General features: G+C 35.9%; 1 protein-coding gene across 2 annotated transcripts in view; it reads right to left on the bottom strand.

Annotated features, from left to right (window-relative positions):
* Positions 1 to 2,875: 2,875 nt before the first annotated feature.
* The window catches only part of LOC123315663 (single-minded homolog 1), a 51,267-nt gene continuing 36,699 nt past the window's right edge, over positions 2,876 to 17,443 (bottom strand). For both annotated transcript variants that reach the window (XM_044901459.1, XM_044901458.1), the window contains exons 2-8: positions 17,188 to 17,388; positions 14,516 to 14,691; positions 14,116 to 14,313; positions 9,713 to 9,915; positions 8,418 to 8,524; positions 6,009 to 6,156; positions 2,876 to 4,373 (exon numbers count right to left, since the gene is read on the bottom strand). In XM_044901459.1, coding sequence (XP_044757394.1) covers positions 3,692 to 4,373; positions 6,009 to 6,156; positions 8,418 to 8,524; positions 9,713 to 9,915; positions 14,116 to 14,313; positions 14,516 to 14,691; positions 17,188 to 17,362 — 1,689 coding nt within the window. In that variant the 5' untranslated portion in view covers positions 17,363 to 17,388 and the 3' untranslated portion in view covers positions 2,876 to 3,691. The remainder of the gene's footprint in view (positions 4,374 to 6,008; positions 6,157 to 8,417; positions 8,525 to 9,712; positions 9,916 to 14,115; positions 14,314 to 14,515; positions 14,692 to 17,187; positions 17,389 to 17,443) is intronic.

Here is a 17,443-nt window from a genome sequence, read left to right as displayed (position 1 = left end):
TTCATCCCTAACTTCGAATGGAGTCTGAATTGAAATGAAAATGACTTCCTGATGTATAATAATAAAATAGCGAAAGACAAACACTCCTAAAAAATTTTACGATTGATTTCTATGGTTCTGTGAGTGGACAAATCAAAAAATTAGGTGGACAAAAGTGGACTCTAACGTTGGACAAAAGATATTTACCATCGTTTTCGCAATTTGAGTGACCTGCTCAGAAAATGCACTGAAATAACTTATTTTTCCATATCTCTCAAACGTTGCTTGGACAAATGAAAAAAAAGGTGGACAAACATGGACCTTCCATGGACAAACGATCCTTAAATTTTGGTTTAAAAATTTTCATTTGGTGGTGCCAGTTTCACATAACTGAAAAATTGATATATACTTTTTATATACGCGCTTCTAAAGCCTTGTTCAGACTAGTCTAGTAATTTAGTCGAGTACCGAGTAATTTAATCTCTAAAACAGCCGCTACTGTCCTACTCGACTAAATTCTTGGTGCTCACAATCTAAATTACTCGCTACTCGATTATACTACTAGCTTAGTTTGAACAAGGGTTAACGAAGTCTGTGAATTAAGCCCTTATAGTTTCGACAAGTCCTGTCCTGCTGGTTTCGTCTCACTCCTGCGTCAAAGCGTCTACTGATATGTTTGTATAAAGAATTGCAGGCAATTTCGCCACGGTTTGCCTGAAGGACCCTTCACCAAACTTCCTCTATTAGAAGCACTCATCCAAACAATACCACTCTGCATTCCTGCTGACTACATCTTTTTCTCATTCCCAAGTCTGTCGTTTACTTCGTAGACAGTGAAATGTCGAGTGAAGACGAAAAAATAGTAGAGCACTATTTCGCAAATAGAAACTTTCCATATCATGAAATTCTCCATCAACGTTTCATGTGTTTAAGAAATATGGGAATATGAACATTTCAATCACAAAATGTAAAGTCTCCTTAAAAACTTTTCGGTTGAAACAATACGCTTTTCTTTTCCATTTCATTTTTTGAAATATATCTGAAAGCCTCCTCCATTGAGAAGGAGATATCTTTCATTGGATGTTGCATTTCAGTGAAGAAAGGCTTTTTCTAATTTTTGGGAATATTTTTGAAATTATCAGTAGTAGGTATAGGAAAGAAAAGAATGGGAGACCGATTTTAGGTTTCAGGTAAAATGAAAAGTCATTTATTTTCATTACTAATAGAAGGTTTCCTAAAACTTTCATTGCGCGATCAACGATTTGACAGTAACTCGATTTCCAAAATGAAATCTCTCAAACCTTTTAATTTCTGAATATATTAAAGAAGTCGCAATTGAGAATCATTGAATGAATGTAGAATGTATATGGATCATAATTTGATGCTATAATGCTATTCTGATTGCTCATGACTGAATTATCGATTGAAAACAAATTGACGTTTATCCTTGAATCAAGCGTTGATTCCCCAATCAAGCTTTATGAAACCCGGGGTTAATGTGACAATTTTTGAATGTCAACATAATTTTTATGGAATATAAAAATATGTTGCATGTTATTGCAACATATTTCGGGAATCTTTTTCGCTAAATATACAAAAATATGTTTCAATGACATAAATGTTCCATTCAAATTTCAAGGTTGAAAAGAATTTATATTTTTTCAGCCGGTGTTTCATTCGAAAAATAATTCCTCTAGTTTCGTTCGACATCGATCTTCATTTTGTCAGATCGTTCATGGGAAATCAGAGTATTTCAGCTCGCTTTCCCTTTCAAAATTATCACTGCGAGGGTCTCACAGTTGCTGGAAGAATTTTTCAATGGATCAAATCAGGGAGCGTGCTCCAGTTTAGACTGACTCCACTAGATGAAAGGAAAGAGGTGGATCGGTATAGGAGTTGACTTCTAACAGAAGGAAATCATTGTTTTAGTCTTGTTTCTACATCCGTTCGGATCACGTGCCATTTGACGGAATAATTGCGGCTCAACAATTGGAATAACGCATTCACGCTGCAGGAGACCCCTAATGGTCCTACGCATTGTTAGTATAATGCACCCTAACAGAGAGAATTCCCCCAAACTTGTAATCAAGTAAACTAAACCAATTAAGTGGGAACCTCATTATGGTCGATATCATTATTGGCTGTGATTTTTTCGGTGTTGTGCTTTCCGATGCAAGAGCGGCACTTTGACTTTGTGAATTGTAGTTAAAAGCATTCTGGAACAATTCACACCAAAGGAATTATTGAAAATTTAATGAAAACTTTACTGTTATAGTTTCCAGAGGATCTCTTATCTTCCAGGGTTATTTTAATGAGTTACGTCTCGGCTGATGCGGCTTATATGGATATAAACAAATGTTACGATATGAATCGAACTAGCCAATTCGTTATCGTCAGGACCCAAAGAAGAGTATATCATGACCATGCTTTCGGTCTCGTTTAACTTCCTCAAAGCAACATCACTCCTTCAACGATGGGAAACGCTTGGAATTGATGGACCCTAATTAAATACTAGTAGTAGCTTCTGAGTATTATTAAGGACTCGAGCGCCATCTAGTATGCAACGATATCCGCGTTCGGGTTCACGGCATAATATCTGAATAAATTCTTATTATTGTATCCATTGCCGATTAAGGCATTACCTTTCCGTTAATGATAATATAATTCAATAAGTTCGGGTCTTACCAATTTTTGCAGCGAAACTCTCTGTCGGCTTTCAATAAATTATATATATATATATATAATATGAATGATATATGGCATATATGGGCCTATTCTGTACTTGTTGGAAAAAACCGCCTGATATGAAGCAAAAGGTTCATTTCCTACTTCAGTGGCCTGAAACTGTTTCCATAATAGTTGTAGGAGAAGGCTCATGCATAAATGAAAGATAGTATGGTAACAAAAATTTTTATTAATTTCTTTTTTCTTATTCAAAATTAATTTTCTCAAGTATGACATTTTTATACATATCAATATATTTACATTTTCCTATATTCACAGTCTTATATTATTGTCCGATCTATATAAAAATTCACACATTTGTATTCAAAATATGACTATTTACAATCTATGCAATCAAAAGTCTTCGTCTCACAAAAACTCTTGGGGAACTATATATTTCAATAATTATTTACAAAATCTTCAACTGGGTCACTGCACAAACAGCACACCTTCCCTTTTTTGAAATATAAATGATGAAAAAATATACAATATAACTGAAAAATATATACAACCTCATTCATGAAGATATACAATACATACATGTATGGAAAAGCCATCTATCGACAGTGGAATTAAAATTTAAATGGTGATGTAATTAAAAACGTTAAATAGAATTTAATGACTGATTCGTCTAGCGAAAAAAATCACCTCAGCAAGTGATGTCAAGTTTTCAATTTCGTGAAAAATATGCTTATCCTAATGTGTTCGATGTAGCGATTTTTTTTAACTACTAGTTTTTTCTGTTCCGCATATTAAAGATAATATTTTATGAGGTTGTTTCTTTCAATTCAAGTTTTCTAACTGCGGTATGACAATACAAAATTTTGCTATATGATTTTTTCACAATGATCCGGTGATGTCGTAGAAAAGGCTTTGAGGCAACAATCCTTGATTTCAGAATAATAATCATTTGGACAACTAATGTTACAGAATCAAATGATTCGTACCAGAAGCCAGTCATGTTCTGGTACTTTTTAAATACATAAAATTAATGTACATATTCGTTCGTCATTTGGTACTGCTGATTATCCACAATAACACTAGTATAACCAGCAGGACCTGAAGGATGATGGGTGCTCAGTTGTCCATAGCTCGGTGTAGGCATCTGGTTGTTGTTGAAGCAGTTCAAGTTGAAGTGACTCATGTGCTGAGTCTCTGTACTGCAGTAAGGGTTACTCAAGTTTTGAATGGTCAAATGTTCACTTTCTGAAGAACTACAACTCGAGGACGAGGCACTGAAAGGTCTTTGTTGCTGAGGAATGTGTGGAGATGAGGAACTGTATATCCTTTGGTGTGCCATGGGCGCACTCAAGAACGGATGTTGACTAGTTTCCGGGTCGGAGTATTGATGGCAGAATAATTCTTGCGGCTGATGGTAGTAGCTCGATTCATCACCTGTGTAGTTTGGCACAAAAAGGGGATACTCGGATGGAATATACGCGGGATTGGCGTTTGCTCCATTAGAATCGCTGAATTCCTCATCTGGTATCGAAGTGTGGGGGGAAATTATTGTTGATGTTATGGCCGGCGTTCTTGGGAACTTCTGAGGTGACGGTAGGGCCCTCGGTGGGGCCTGGAGAGGTGAATGAGGTTGGTGTGGCGAGGTCGATATTTCCTCTCGAGGAGGTCCTTGAGCTATATTGAGTATGAGATCCTTTGCTTCGAGCTCACTGAAAAAAAAAATAATTTTCAACATCTTGTACCTATTCTACCCATGTGCTGCAGATCTAAATCACGTGTATAATATTCTGTGTGTGGACAACTATATAGCTCGTAATCATTACGTATATTGTGGCGCAGTTGGCTGAGAACGCTGTAAACCGATTCGTTGTTCAATACGATGGTAAATTTACTTATCGTCGACTTATTTGAGTTACATAATACTTCATCTCTTCGCCTAAAAGTTAAATATACGGTGTTTTATAGAAGATTTGTCGGCGCCTGCGTTGTATGTTGTGAGTTCCGTTTATAAACGATTTGACCTGCCCATTAAGAGCGCAAGACAAGATTAGGTTTATTCGTAAAGTGGTTTGCAACGTTTGTGAACTGTACAGAGCAAGCGCAATTCCATTTTAGGGTAGCGAAATCCATTTGCGCTTGCTCTGTACAGTTCACAACAATCACAACCGTTGTGAACCACTCTACGAAGTACGAACAAGCCTATTATGAAGATTACAGCATCATGATCGTGAAGAGCTATGAGTAAACAAACGAAAATGAATCGAAAAGAACTAAAACAAAACAAATGTAACGAGTGAATACGTAGTGCATGCATCGGCAACACAAGCTGTGATGGTGAATCCAGACAGACACACGCACCGTACCAACACTGCACCCTATATAGTAAACCTGTGTTGTTCAATGTTTTTATGGCTGTAGTAATGATATTCTCAAAGAGCTGACACGGTACGTTGACAAGGTGTTGGTGTTGGTGTACATACGTTTGGATCCGGCTCAAGAAATGTTGGTTCTTCACAAATTTTTGCCACGGTACTCTGTCATCTGATACACAAGGCGAGTCTTTGACTCGAACAAATATTTTATCAGTGGCCTCTTGAGGTCAAAATAATAACTTTTTTCCTTGACCAATTTTTTCGAATCGGCATTGTTTAAAAGATACAGGCTGTTGAAAAACCATAAAAAATATAATTTTCAGTTCTACCTCACAAACTCTTTTATCGCATAAAATGAATTTCGGAATATTTTTCATTTATTTGATGCATCTTTTTCGAAAACAAGATATCACCCACGTCTTCCAATTTTCTCATTATGACCATTACGTACCATGAAGATACCAAAAATTTAAAGAATCCAACTTTTGAAACGAAGTTGGACGCTATCTAATGAATATTTGAACGTTTTGTAAATTAAAAGTATTCTTTATATTTTCTCGAATAATGCGCCGTTTTCGAGTAATTTGATGTTCACAAATTAAAAAGTATCTGTGAAATTTGAAAAATTGGGTACTTTGGCTGAATACAACTCTATTTAAAAGATCTACAGATGTGAAGTGTCACAGAATAAGCTAGTTACTCTGAAGACAATTTCAATTTTTCCAGGGGTGGCTCAGCTCATTAAGAAAATTTAAAATGGCTATATCTTTTTATCAGGGCCGAATCAGAAAAAATGGTATAGAAAAAAAGTGTTTCTTTGGACCTCAAGAATCTACTGTTGAAATATTGTACAAGTCAAAGACTCGCCCTGTGTATGTCATGCATCTGCCTATACTTTACCTACTTGTTGGAAAAAACCGCCTTCATATATGAAGCGGAATTTCTCCTAGATTAAATGTATTTTCCACCTACCTAAGTACGTAGTTCACTGAAACGATGCAATGAGGCCTTGAAGATCTGGTATTGTGGACAATAGTAGCGTAGCTTTGCATCCACACCCATCCTCCACCCTTACTCAAGAATCTGTAGTATTTGGTTGTCACCTGTCCTTTGAATAACACTGGAATGAAAAATTTCGTATAAATTCATCAGGAAATTTCATTTGCTAAAAATGCATAATGCATTGGTTTCTGCATGGTATGAGTGTGATAAAGATGTGAATGCCTCCAGCCGGAGTGGATGTGAAATCCATGACCAAAGTCGTAAAAGGAACAGTTTTAGCAGCGGTAGCAATAAACGGAAAACCGGTATCATGCAGCAATCAATCAAGCGACTTCAGCCATAGGGAGTGGCCGTAAAACCAGGCGAAAAGAGGCGTAACAGTGGCTGTGCAGCAACGATGCGCCCGTTTTGTTATCCGTGTTTGTTCAGTCGTGTCCATGTTGACTCTATTCAATCTGAGCCACCGTACCTGCATCAGGAATTGATTCATCTGTATGGCGAAGAAGTCACCATTACCTCTTCGCTGCCTACCGAGACTCTCGAAGAAATATTTTCTAGATTATTCGCGACAGAAATCAATTTTACAAACTGATTAAAATTATGATTTTTATGTGGGCACTTTATTTCCAATATGCGTGAAATGTTGTGCTTGACATTACCCTTGATGCCCTGATAAGCACAAAGGGGCAAAAGAACATTAACAATATAAAAATGAATAGTCTACGAGCTAGCAGTATTTACGAGGAAGAATTTTAGGAAGACTTATGCTCAATATATGATTCCCTGTGTCTGTGGCCGGCTCATTCGAACAGAAAACGATACCTCTGCCAGCTGGCACACGTTGCGTTCTCTAGTGCACAGCGCTCCTTTATGGGTAAAAAGATTAAATTGCAGTCAATTGAGAAAATGAATTTTTTGGGCAGATGTTTTGGTCATTGCTGAATTCCTGGCAGACGCCATTTTTTATGAAGAAGAAGAAGGCAGACGCCCTTCAAGATTCAAAAACTACGTTATCGGACAGGGCACAGCGAAAACCAATTCGGTTATTAAAAGGTGGCAGATGCCCTCAAAGTTTCAAAATACTACGTTAATGGTAAGGGTACTTGAGAAATGAATGATCGCAAAACAAACGAGAAACCATTCTCATGTTCTAATCTCATGGTAGACTGTCGAATATCTAAATATTAAAATAGCAAAATTTCAGCCTTCACGAAATGATCTCTTGCTTGACTCTTTTGCGATTATTCACTTAGAAAGTGCCCTGTCCGATAACGTAATATTTTGAATCTTGGAGGGCGTCTGCCTTCTTATTCTTCGTCAAAAATGGCGTCTGCCAGGAATTCAGCAAAGACCAAAACGTCTGCCCAAAATATTCATTGTCTCAATTGTGTTCCGAAATAGATTCAACAAAAATAAATCTTCCTAAAATTAATGCAATTTCATCTTCTTTACCTTATAAAAGAGCGCTGCGCACTAGAGAACGTCTCTTAGCTGGCAGAGGTTTCGTTTTCAGTTGGAGCGAGTCTAAGGAATCATATATGTATTAAAAAATCAGCCTTCTTGTTCTTTCGACGTTGCCAGCTCTAGTATTTACTAGAAATATTCGTAAGCATATTGAATGAAATCAGGAAGATTTCTGCATATTGGACTAATTTTCAAAATTAAATGATATATATATATATAATAGATAAACGATTTCTGACCATTTCTTTCGAATAGGGAATACTCCATACTCCTTCTGGCAAGAATAATGTCTTTTTCATGAAATATCTTTGAAACGTCATATTTTGAAATAACCATTTCAACAGTTTCCCAGAAAAATTATTTTAAGTAATTAAAAATGAAAAATAAAAATAGGTATTTGAAATTTAAAGCGTTTCGTTTGTATTGCACGAGTTGGCAACATCGACTGAAATATGCGTTGATAATAAAGGACAACAAATACACTATCTTGATGAGATAGACAAAGATGGCTGTCTATGAAGTCTGCGACAAACGAGGAAGGTCGTGAAATTTTATGGGATTTTTATAGCCGGTTGCTGTTGAGGCTGACCAGTGAGTACGCGCCTTATGATGACTGCAAGTCAACAGTTGTTATTTTATAAACAAGCCATTGTTCTTTTTAGTTTCTAGTAGGCGCTGTTGTCAAATCGTAAACTAGCAACGAAGCGATTTGAATTTTAAAACCTCATATTTGAAGAAAGATTTTGAATAGTTTCCGCGGTGCATTTGAAAAATTCATGAATGGAACTCATAATTATTCAGATTAAACTTGCATATGCTGTGATAACCCAAATTGAGGAGAATTCTACATTTTAACTCGAAAAGGACGAACTTGTATTTTAGTGCTACTAAGAATTAAAAAAAAATTGTACTCACGTTGGTGATGTGCGTATTTCATGGCTAAAATATCACTCCCATGAATATAATGATATAAAGTCTTTTCGATGAGGTCCTGTGGTTCATAGCCTGTCAATTGAGCAACTCTGAAACAAACGAAATTCCAATTTAGAGGAGAAAGCGAAATCTTTCATAACGAAGGGTGGCTTCCTCTTTCTTCTTCCATCATTCCACCATATTGAAAAAGTAGCAAGTCAAATGACACTTTTCTGATCAACATTCGTAGGCAATTGTGAATTTTATTTATTATGAAATTAAATTATTATTTATTGAACGATTAATACAAAGAGCTGGCGTTTGATATATGGTTTATAATTTATAGTTTTGTGAGGGGGTCACATTTCACTGCAACCTTAAGGTCTATTGTCACCCCCATCAAAGCTGCTCTCACAACTGCGGCATCTACAGCTCACCCTCCAGCTCCAAAGCTCCCATAAACTCCAGAAGGTATCTGAGAGGGCTTCAAGAATGCTCATTCCACCTATGATAGGTAGACGATGATAGGTAGGTTCGAAAAAAATACAATCAGTTTTTTGGGTGATTGACATTGAAAGTTATTGGATTCACAGAATGACGTCAAAAGTTGCAAGGGAATAACTATATTGCACTTATCTTTATTTGTAAAAAATACCTCCTCCACTAAAAAACTATGGGGTCGACGTGGAAATCCAAATAGCAATCTTATGAACTTTTGTTAAATTTTTTTCAACAATAATTTTTAGGAAGAAGCACTTCAGCTTCATCGTACAACACCTAATCAATAGTAACAGATTCGGGCCTGCTCTCGCTTGTATATTAAGTCAGGTGTTTACTCTCATTATCATCCCATACCGCAACCCGACACTAACAGCCTATTGTTTTTTAGTAACACGAGAAGCGATACTGAACAAACGCGGGCAACTGCTCCTTCTTAGAAAATGAATACGCTCTGCACCCGTTGTTTCTCAGCAATATAAAGCAATGTTAACGGACAATAAATTTTTTGCCCTCTAATTCATTTAGGAGAACCTGTTTGCATTATATTTCACCTCTCTGAAGAGAGTACAGATGACCAAAATGCGAATGTGTAAGGTAATTTTCCTGTAGGAAAATCCACTTAATTCGATGTGCTTCAGCTATAGTTTTTTCTTCGAGTCGAGAAAAACTTTCCAGTAGTCCATATACCTAATGAATTCAATTAAGGTAATCCAGGAACTGATGTAACTCGTCCATCAATGTCTTTTATACAAGTAATACAATAAACCGTCGTCAAATATAGATAAAATGTTACTTACCTGGCATCTAAGAATATCAGTTTCAAATCCAAACTTGCCCTGAACATAAACATATTTGTGTGGAGCTTTATCTCAGTCATTGGACTTGGAAGAAGGGAATGTCCTACTGCAACCAATCCCATATTTTGGTAGCAAGCTTCGTAAGGTGATGATGATGATGTGTTGAACTGTTTCACTTTCAAATAACCCGAGCAGTGGATAACCTGAAACAAAGAGAATAAGTTTGAATTGAAATATATTTCGACAGCACAATCATCAAATCAAACCACTCATGTTCAAAATTATTGGTTATATTAGACAACTCTTACCCACAACAACAATAAATCTATTACAATTTACACACATTACAGTTATATACTAGATTATTCTCTTCGAAAATATTTCTGTCGATGGCTTTGAACAATTTGGCAGCATATATTTTGTCCACCGATGAATTCACCTTCACAAGAAAGTAAATAATTTTCATTTTACCAGATTATCCCTACAATCATTGTCAACCAAACAAACAAAACAATATGCAATCTGCATCATTGATACCATATACATATACTATATATACAGACTGTCTGAAAGAAATGGGAGATGATTACTCGATGAAAATAAGCAGGAGTAGTTCCTAAAAATTTTTTTCGAAATCGACCTTCCTTCCAAGATACAGCCTTTGAAAGGCGATGACGGGTTGACAGTTTTTAATATTTTTACGGGTTCTAAAAAAAAATTGTTTTCGTAGAATATTTTCGAAAAATAAAATTTTCTGATGGTTTCATTTCAATTCTGGAGAAAAAACTTTCAGGTATGTAGTTCTGATCACTGTTCATTCCATTTCATCGTATAAGTGTTCCATAGAAAGACTATCACCCGCTAAAATAAATGCATCAACACTCTGCCTTGTAGACCTCTCTGCCTTGAAGTCCTTCGTATACTGCTTGTAAATTTTTATTTATTCCGAAAAAAATATCGACTATATCGAAGTTTTGCAAGAGACTTTTTTTTCCAGAATTGAATGCGAAACCATAGGGAAGAATTTTATTTTTCGGAAATCTATCATACGAAAACAATTTTTGAAAGAAAATCACAAGGGGTTGTTATTTTCTACGCCTAATAATAAAGTTATGACATCTAAAAAAATTGTGTGAGTAACATCTACTTAGTGCTTCATATTATGTATATATAGTTGTATAACTCACTGTTTGTTAGAACCTGTAATAAAATTTAAATACTGTCAACTCGTCATCGCCTTCCAAAGGCTGTATCTTGGAAGGGAGGTCGATTCCGAAAAAAATTTGTAGGAACTACCCCTGCTTATTTTCATCGAGGAATCATCTCCCTCAGTCCTTCGCATTTGTTTACAGACCCTGTATATCTCATTTTAGCGTCGGGCAAGATAGTGCAGACAACAAACTAGTGAGTGACAAGAATTTTTGTGGAATTTATCATCAATTCTCATTTTCAGTTAAAAATCGAACAGGTTAATATTTTAACGGTAATTTGTGATGTAGTGGTGATTTAATTCTCAACTGAATATTTCTTTTGGTTTCACGATTTTGTCGTGGCTCTTCAATAATGCAGATCGCACAAGATCTAGGGTCGTATCAAAGTCGTAGGCAAGCAGACATGTAGGTAGAATATGTAGAATTATCGGTGCCCCTTACAACAGATTCTGAAACCGACGAAATTGTCCATCAATCAAGCATAAAACGAAGTGGGCTTCCCAAGACCTCCTTAAAAAAAAACTAGCTACGCCAGTTGGTGATAGTTGGTGATACTTTTCATTTGGCCCAGTCTCAGGCACCTTCTGTAGAGAAGAATACTAATTAAGCCACCTTTATACTGACCAAGCTACTTAATTTCTTTATTCTTAATCAGTGTTATAATTTCGCTTTCGGTCATTAAGTGGAAGCATAATGATACTACCGCTATTTTCCTGGAACATTTTCCTCACCAATACAAATTGTAAATTTCTAACAAAATGCCAGTTGCTAGAAAAATGCCGCTCTTAAACAATAAATGAAACCGTAATAAATCAAAAGTTTTGTCCGTATAGTATTATCACTACCGGTTGCAATATTCCCTAATCCGTTAAATGTATGCCAGCGAGCGAACAGAAAGATCGTGACCGAACAAACGACTCCATACGTCATATCAGGACCTAGACCAATATCTCATGTTAACAGAAGTTTCAACAGGCCTGAATTCGCTGAATTGCCGATAAGGCCTTTCACCGAGTAGCGGCACATATAATCAACTCAGCTGTTATGTGTCCAGAATACAAGATTAGATCTCCATCCATACTCAGTGTTTCACACTGAAAACTGAAAGAGTAATTTCTCTATCTTGTTTTTTGGCATTGTGGCAGAGTTATATGAGGAATGAATCGATAACTTTTGAAGGAATTTTCATAATAATGTATAACCAAAAAAAGAAGAATAACTCGTTTGGCCGTTGGTGACTACTCCTGGCGATGATGTCTTCTTGTAGCACTTCCTTCCAACTGCCTTGAGCCTTGGACTTCATTGGTCAATTACATCAGTATGTAGAGGATGAATGTGGAGTTTCATCCTCTTTATATCCCACTATCGTTTGAAGCAACTCAAATCCGGATATTAGCTGGGGCATGCCAAAATATTAATGCCAGTTTCTTGGAGAAAGTCCATAGTTTGATCAACAATATTAGGGCGTGCTTTGCTTTGCTTGAAAAGGGCGTCTAGACGGACATCTACGATCTACATAAGTCAGTAATGTGGTTAGGTCATCAATATAAAGCACAATGGTAATCAGGTACCTCTAACCTTCAAACCATTACTACAATAGTTCTGTGTACTAGTGTGTACATACTTCACAACAGCATATCCAATATAAAGTTGCTCTCCACGGCACTGGCATATTTGGCGTACGCCTATTGGAAGTCTAAGGGTCAGTTCACGCAGCGTTACTTAGAACTAATAGCTAAAAAACGGAATATGCCAATTGGCAGATGGCGCCATCTGCCCAATCTAATTTCTGGTCCCTTTCTAAGCTATTAATTCTGAGTAACTCTGCATGAACTGTCCCTTGGACCCTCACTTCTTCTGCAAACCGTTGTTTAGCGATTTGCAGCGTAGTAGCATAACGTTCTTGTACAGCTAGTTGTCAGAAGGCGCTTGAGACGTAAATGCGTGTGTATCGTATGTGCCAAATCAACAACTTCAAGAGCCATATATAATTCGCTATCTATACCCTACATATTATACGGTGAATAATTCCACAACAAGGATTTTGTGGGGAAGTGTAGACACTAATTTGCTTACATTCCCAACGCTTGAGGAGAAAGACCGACAATTACATCAATTGATCATGATTTTGTTGATACTCTACTATAATACTATTCATCTCAAGGAAGTCACATTTTGGTTATGATGACGGCAAAACTGATTTTCCGTTATTTTTTTTCGGAACGACCTAAGATTTGATAATTGTCAACTTTAAACTGTATCCACATCAAAATCCTTGACCACTGAACATCTTATTGTAAGAGAGCGACTACCATCCAATATACAGCATACATCGGTCGCCAAGTAGTAACTACAGTTTGATTTTTCAATATTTCTAGTATAATAAAAGCATTTTTTTGCCGACAATATTGCGTTCCTATATACTAATTTCCTACTTAACGTCCGCATACACATTTCGTCCTCAAACTCTTTTCGTCACATAAGCCCGTTTGCAACAGCCGAGAATTCTCTAGAGAGTTTACTCGAAAATTCATGCGCCGTGAATTATTCACCGTTACATACGCACTTTCGGTAGAATTCTCTGTCCAGTTGCATACAAAATAATCTCTGCCGTTTTCTTGCGAGAATTTTGTAGAGAATTCTCCAGATAATTCTCGGCTGTTGCAAACGGGCTTAAAACACAAATAATAGAAAGAGAGCAGCTTGAATCAATTTTGTGAATCCAGAATTTGATAAAAACATATGTGCCCCTGAAATTAACTGTCACTTGTTGTCAAATTAATTCTTCACAAAATTTGCTAGATTTTACGAGTGAATTAGGTACGTGGTTTGAATGTTAGTGTCCATTATAATCAAGAATGGATAGTGATAGCGATATGGATATCAGTAACAGTACTCCAGAGCTGAAGGAATTTGAAACTACGACCACCTAGATGAGGCCCATCAACCGGATAACTATTCACTTTCATAAAGGTATGAGAGGTCGACAAAAAAATGTATGTGCACCTCGGCAAAAAGCTGTCTATATTGCCTCGCCTGCTTGCTAGCCTCGGCTGCGCCTCGTTCATCATTTCACAGGTTCGACTATAATACAGTTTTTCGTCCTTGGTACATAAATAACTATTCAAGCTCTTTTGGAAAATGTGCAATGTCAAAATCCCAGTTCTTCATGACAAAAAAAAAACAACTCACTTTGTATCCACCATTGGTGAGACCCGCATTCCTTTTTGCTAGAACGCACTTCATCCGCAAAAAAAACACGCGATCAGTTTCGTAATCCTGCAGGGGCGGCGTACCAGGGGGCGGCATACTTGGCGTTAAAACAGCTGTCATTTCATCGTGATCGGCTGGATGAAGGTATTCGTATATGCTGTTGCCTGTTAGTTCTACCTGAAAGAAATAACATTTTGAATTCGAATCATTTCATGTTCTACCCAGAGTAAATGAATGAATTTTATATCTGTAATATCGAATATAGATATTGGATTGTTTGAATTTGCTTTAAAAATTTTCCAGCAAAATCTCGTAAAGAAAAAAGATGAGATTTCTGATTATTGCGTTCAAGCATTCGAAATTCTGGACTGATTCTTACCTGTGAAAGTCCTAAATGACCGGATGCAGTCTCTGATATATACATAATTTTTCCATCTGGAGCTACTACGAAAATGAACCCATCTAACGTGTGCAGAAGATAGTAAGCGAGTTCTTTGATCAGTGAATCTCGTGGATTCGGTACCGCTGGTGTTGCTCCCCAAGCATCGCCAAGACCTGCAACAAAATTAATCCAAATAAATTAAGCTGCAACGTCTTTATCACCTATCAAGAATAAAAAAACAGAGCATTTATGAGCAGAAACAAATTTCACTATTTCTGTAGCCCTATCAATCAATACCTTTACCTTGGGTAGGTTTTGAACAAATTACGATGTTACAATTGTTTATGAAGACCCTGTACCATATCAAAACCTATTGATTTTATTGATTGATTTGAGTTGTTACAGATATTCAGTGTCATCTATTTTTTTTTTATGTTAGCACCGATACTTCGAAGTAATTTAACAGGGCAAATATTCTTTGGAAACTATTGGGTTAAGTTTCTTGAATTGATTACTTGTCAAGAAATAGTGTGGGTCTTTCAAATGAAGGTTTTTTTAAGCAGCCCTGCTCCGATACAGATTTTTTCTTAGAAACCAGAAAAATGGAAGAAATAGAACTCAGCCTACATTCTATGGAAGCTAGAAGGCAATCAAAAAAATGTTGGTGGTTTTTCCCAAGGGGTAGAAAAAGCCACCCCTAAAAATTGTTCCCATTATGGCATTGAAAAATTAATTTTTGATATCTTGATTTCTTTTCATCAAATAAGGTTTTATTCAATGTTTTACTGAAAGTAACGGAATTTTGATGAAAAAACTATAATAAAAAATAAATAATTTTAAAAATTAGATATAATATATTGTGTTTATGGTTTCTGATCACCAGAAAATCAAATAGGTATGCAGTGCAATATCTTTTCATTCATGAGTCCCCCAGGACAGATATAATGCAGCTCAGTTGTATAAATTTGGATTAAAAGATACAGATAACTCCTGAACGTGACTAAACATGAATTTTGATCAATCCTCTAGGTAATCTCCGAGATATGTCCCACGAAGTTGTACATGAGCTCATAAATGTTTCAATAAATAAAACAGATGTTTATTCACTTTTTTTAATGATAATTTTGTGAGTTCGAACATACTTTAGGTTTAATATGACAATATGACAAGATAGCAGTATGGGTTCTTTTCCCTGAAAGAAATGATTGTATGGTTTTCGTCCATAATAAGGGAATATTATCCTATTCTTATAGTTATAGATAAGGAGAGAAGAGAGAATTAGTGCAGTTTGTTCAGGATTTACATTTTTTTAAATACAATTTCTTGATAAAGTACTTAATCTTCAAATAATATTCTCTGTGTAGCGCAGTATATCACAAATGATTTAACTTGTCTTCTATGAAACTAAGGGAGAAAAACTTTCAAACCTTTTCTATCAAACTTTTTCTATTTAATGGTAATATCTAATTTCCATTGCTGACTGTTAGTTGTTACACCGTTCTTCATCAGGTGGTATTTGACCGCACAAATGCATCAAATTCTTTCGTGAATTTTGAACAACCCTCTATCCATATCTCATATATTTTGAAATGTGCCCAACTTTTCTAAGTACTAATACACTTAATGAAAATGAATGGGTATCAGGAAAAAGTTTCGCTTTAAAACCCTTATTAATAAGTGAGAAAATCCCCTATATCAAATTATACGAAACAAATCTATTTTATGTTCAACATATAAAAGATGCTACAAAGAAAAAGTCTTCCTTTGATCAGATCTCAAATAATACCTTCGGTTATCAATAATTACACAGTCGTAATAAAAAACAATAGCATAATAGAATTTCAATGGCCATAATTCAACGGATAAATTTGAAAAAATGAGACACGTACGTGTTCGAAAATAATAACCAAATATATTATTTGTTAATATGCATCATCGCGACACGTATTGATATGTAAATGAGTGTACTGATAAAATCGTGATTTATTCAAAACCCAATACGTTTCATAGATTTCTTTCGACAGCGGTATTGTGCGAAAATTTTTGTCGATTCTTATCGGTACAATCTGAAGATTGCCAACATCCCAATGTATATGTCTTCGACAATTAGTTTTGTCATTGTAGGAAGTGATTTGGGGTAGATCTTGTTGATATAATTTGAGTTTCTTTCTTGCTGAAAGACCTCATGATAACATCTCTTCTTAGGAATATAGAGATGAAGAATACTGAATATTCATACCTTTGTTATTTATCAAAGACATTTTGTTCGCGCATAAATATACTCGAACACCTGATATTACATTATTTTCGGTCCAGGACTCAAATCTGATTCCAATTAGTATCTTTAATCATCCAACCATCGCCCTATCGAAGCAAAATTCCCTTCTGTGTGTTATTATGATGAAAAGCACTGTGAGGCAAATGGCTTCCATGGTATTATGCTCCTTTTATGAAAGATCGATATACGTAGAAGCTAGAAGCTTATACGCTTCTCAAAATTCTCAGTAGATTAAATGAAATAACTTTTTAATTTTTTCAAATTGAATTCAGGAAAATGTAGAGGTATACAATCAATTTTTTGAATAAATAACTCAGCTTGTTCTTGCTCAAAAAAACCTAGTTTAGGAAATCGGGAAAAATCAACGAAAAATTAGTTAACTTTTACTCACCATCGGGAAAAACTTGTCTCATTTTCAGATAAGATGTCGTAAGTCGTATAACTGAAGCTTTATCTAACTGTGACGTAATGGCAGCTGGGAGTGGCAAAAGTTTCCCTAGTTCTAAGAATTCGGCATTTTCTTTTTCCCTTCTTGATCTGGCAGCGTTTTTGCTCTTCTCCTTCATGGCACCACGCGCCAAGGTAGTTTTGGCTGAAAAAAAAATTCTTACTTAGTATCGCATATTCAATTTCATCATTGGAAATTT

Source organism: Coccinella septempunctata, chromosome 6 (genome assembly GCF_907165205.1).
Source record: "Coccinella septempunctata chromosome 6, icCocSept1.1, whole genome shotgun sequence".
In the NCBI taxonomy this organism is placed as follows: domain Eukaryota; kingdom Metazoa; phylum Arthropoda; class Insecta; order Coleoptera; family Coccinellidae; genus Coccinella; species Coccinella septempunctata.
Note: the sequence above shows the minus strand (reverse complement) of the source record. Positions and strands in the feature narration are given on the sequence as shown.